Source organism: Arvicola amphibius, chromosome 3 (assembly GCF_903992535.2).
Source record: "Arvicola amphibius chromosome 3, mArvAmp1.2, whole genome shotgun sequence".
Taxonomy (NCBI): domain Eukaryota; kingdom Metazoa; phylum Chordata; class Mammalia; order Rodentia; family Cricetidae; genus Arvicola; species Arvicola amphibius.
Window position 1 is genome coordinate 105,703,652 of NC_052049.1, and position 3,819 is coordinate 105,707,470.

Here is a 3,819-nt window from a genome sequence, read left to right on the forward strand (position 1 = left end):
TTAGGTAAAAGCAAGCCAGGGGTCAGGTTTGGGAGACTTTCTGGGTGATGGACTGGCTAGGCCTTTAGACCGTCCACCTACTAGGTGTGGAGTCCAAATCCATGTGGGCTCAACATGAAGAAGGATGCTTAAAAAAATCCCATACTAGCTCGGAATTGAGAATAATAGATGGTTATTTATATAGGGCTAGACTCAAAAATCACAACCCTTTGCTGGAACGAATAGCAACCAAATCCCGAAGCCAGAAAAGTGACCAGACATGTGCTTTACATCAGCATAAATAGTATAAGAGGCCATGCCCCAGTGGGCAGGTAACTTAAAGGCTACTGGCTGTAGGATTTCCTATAGCAACTCCTTTTTCTTTTTTCATCTTAGTTTGATTATCATTATTACAGTGCTGAGATTAGACCTAGTAGCTTGTGTATGCAATATATGTTTCTACCACTGAGCCATGTACAGACCCTCTTTTTTGAGACATATTGTATAGATATTCACAGAAATATGAATATGTAAATATAAATGCACAAGGCCAGATAGATTACAATTTTGGTATATAGATTCATTAGGAAGAAACAGAAAATCTGGATTTAAATTAAAACTGTCTTTAGTGAATATTCCTTCTTTCCTTAAATATTTTGCTCCAAAGCTTTTTTTCTTGTAGAGAGTTCATCTAATTGTTGCTGATGCAATTACAAGGCTTGTAGATAATTACTAAAAATGACAGGTGAGTAGGTACCTGTTTTTTCTTTTGCCAATTTGTGCAGGGCATAATGAGTAGAATTCTGAAGGGAACAACCCAATACCCTGCTCAGGGAACTAGGTATTTCTGTTGGGGAATTACAAACTAAGCAGGGCTTTGGGTTTCAAAGGAGAGAGTATTTGTATTCATGCTACATGATATAAACACTGGTTCTGTTATTTCTACTCTTAAGGTAGAAACTCACTCAACCTTGGAGGTATCATCAAGAGAGAATAACTGTCTATACTACTCTGATGCCTATTCTTGGTTGTCACCTTGACTATAACAGGAATTAGCTATAATCCAGAAATGGAGGATACACTTGTGATCCAGATTTGGGGGTAGGACAATGCCTTTAATTTACATATAGAGCCTAGAAGGGCATACTTTTAATCTGGGTCACTCCTTTTACTAGAAGCCTATAAAAGGACAATGTAAGAAGGAAGGATATGTTCTTCCCCCATTTGTACTCACCTCATCAGCACATCCATACCTTCTTCAGGATTCCACAGATTAGCTGAGACACATAGCCTTGTCTGACTGAGCAACTACTAGGTTATTGTTCTTGAGTATACATTGTTGAACAACAACCTGTAAGTCATTTCATTAAATTTCCTTTAAATTTCCTAGAAATATTTATATTTTATATATTATAGTATTCATAATATGATGTGTATATACGATCATGGATAGTATATATTTCTTCCATAATTTCTGTGACAATAAAGAACACTGACTAATACAATTTTTAATATATTATCCAATAATTCCAGGTTATAAGAGTCTCAATTGAGAGAAATGATGTACTGGATGCAAATGAGATTATTTTCTCTGAGGAAATAAAGAGAACATATCACTGGCATAGATATCTTAGAAGATCTGAGCCATTTTGTATGGATAACTAACAACTCTTCATTGTCAGAAACTTAAACTCCTTAGGATATTGGTGTGAAAGGTCTTGTGTGGTATAACAGCACTGACATATTTAGGACAAAAAAGGGAGGGAGAGAGGGAGGGAAGGAGAGAGGGAGGAGAGAGGGGAGAGAGAGAGAGAAAGAGAGAGAGAGACAGAGAGAGAGAGACAGAGAGAGAGAGACAGAGAGAGACACACACACACACACACACACACAGAGAGAGAGAGAGAGAGAGAGAGAGAGAGAGAGAGAGAGAGAGAGAGAGAGAGAGAGAGAGAGAAATATTTTTCTTTATAACATTCCCTAAAACTCCAAGCTATATAAATCATCTGTTTAGGAGACAGTGATATTTTATTTCTCCTTTTGTATTTAATCCTTAAAGAAGATTAAAGAGACAGGAGAAAGTGGTTGCTTAAAAACTTTGGAGTTGTGCCAGTGTTTAATCATAGTAGATGCTCATCATAAATAGGAAAAGAATAAACAGATTTCTCAGAATAAGTAGCAATGTTCTCTGAATGCTATGCTCAGTGGCTTCGCACAACCCTGCACTTGTAACAACTGGCTCTAGCTGTCCTTTTATAGTCAGTGACATAGTTCATTGTTTAATGTGACCCTTTACTAATGTTTCTCCAGATCTACTGTGACAAAAATGGCTGTGGAGAATGACTCTACAGTGACTGAATTCATTCTCACAGGATTGACAGACCAACCTGAGCTCCAGCTACCCCTGTTCATCCTGTTTCTGGTGAATCACACTGCCACTGTGGTGGGGAACTTGAGTTTAATGAGTCTCATTTTTCTAAATTCAGACCTGCAGACTCCCATGTACTTTTTTCTCTTTAACTTGTCCTTCATTGACTTATGTTATTCCTTTGTCTTTACTCCCAAAACACTAATGAGTTTTGTTTCAGAGAAGAACACCATCTCCTTTAAAGGATGCATGACTCAGCTGTTTTTTTTCTGCTTTTTTGCCAACTCTGAGTGTTATGTGTTGACAGCCATGGCCTATGATCGCTATGTAGCCATCTGTCAACCTCTGTTGTACATGGTCATCATGTCTCCTAGGACATGTTCCCTGATGATGTTTGGTTCATACTTCATGGGGTTAGCTGGTGCCATTGTCCACACAGGCTTTATGATCAGGCTCAACTTTTGTGATTCTAACATCATCAACCACTACCTGTGTGATATATTCCCCCTACTTCAGCTTTCCTGTAGCAGCATCTATGCCAATGAGCTTGTGAGTTCTGTTGTTATAGGCACAGTAGTCCTTGCATCCAGCATTGTCATCTTAATGTCCTATGCTTTGATTCTTTTTAATGTCACTCAGTTGTCCTCAGGAAAGGGTTTGTACAAAGCCATGAGCACTTGTAGTTCTCACATAATAACTGTGGCCCTATTCTATGGATTGGGTTTGCTTACACATATCAAAACGTCATCTGATGAGTCTGTGGATCAGGGGAAACTTCTCAGTATATTTTATACATTTTTCCTGCCACTGCTGAACCCTTTTATTTACAGTCTTAGGAATAACGATGTCAAGCTTGCTTTAAAGAGATCTCTAAGGAGACTCACAGTGAATGAAGCACTCGGGCTGCCATAGTCCACATTCCCAATATGAGTTTTTTCTCCATATTTTTTGGTTCTCACTGTGTTTTCAATATTTTAATTCTCTTTTATCTTTGTTTTTATATTCTGGCAAGTGTTCCAGTGTATTATTTCTTCTCATTCCTTCACAACATTTCTTGATTATTTTACCTGAAGATAAGAAAATATTTTGATCTGGGGACTCATTCTAATGTGGATTTAGCTTCATTCTTGTACAAGGTAGAATCACAAGGTGACATATTTTGAATCATAAGAAAACTCTATCTATGTACTTTTTATCTATGTACTTCTATGACCAAACAAATCCAGGGAGATGAATGATTTCTCATAGTTTACTACTTTTTTTTCAGAGAGTAATAGATAGAACATTTCGAATTAAGTTCTTTAATATACTTGTGAATTGCATTCAAAGAGAGAATGGTTGACTAAATTGTGGCCACTTTAAAGTTGTCAATATTTCAAGCAGTATTTATTGTTTTTCAATATTTTTCTCATTTATATGTGTTTTATATTCTGCAAGTTTTCCTGCTTATTATTTCTTCTCTTTCCTTCACAAAC

At 37.0% G+C, this 3,819-nt stretch overlaps 1 protein-coding gene across 1 annotated transcript; it reads left to right on the forward strand.

Moving 5' to 3' along the window:
* The first annotated feature begins 2,296 nt into the window (after positions 1 to 2,296).
* Positions 2,297 to 3,256, forward strand: LOC119810148 (olfactory receptor 143-like). The gene has a single exon (XM_038323489.1). The coding sequence runs from the start codon at positions 2,303 to 2,305 to the stop codon at positions 3,254 to 3,256; it is 954 nt and encodes a 317-aa protein (XP_038179417.1). The 5' UTR covers positions 2,297 to 2,302.
* The last annotated feature ends 563 nt before the right edge of the window (positions 3,257 to 3,819 follow it).

Coding starts and splice junctions, on each gene's coding strand:
- LOC119810148 (XM_038323489.1), top strand. CDS start 2,303: ATGGCTGTGGAGAATGACTCTACAGTGACTGAATTCATTCTCACAGGA.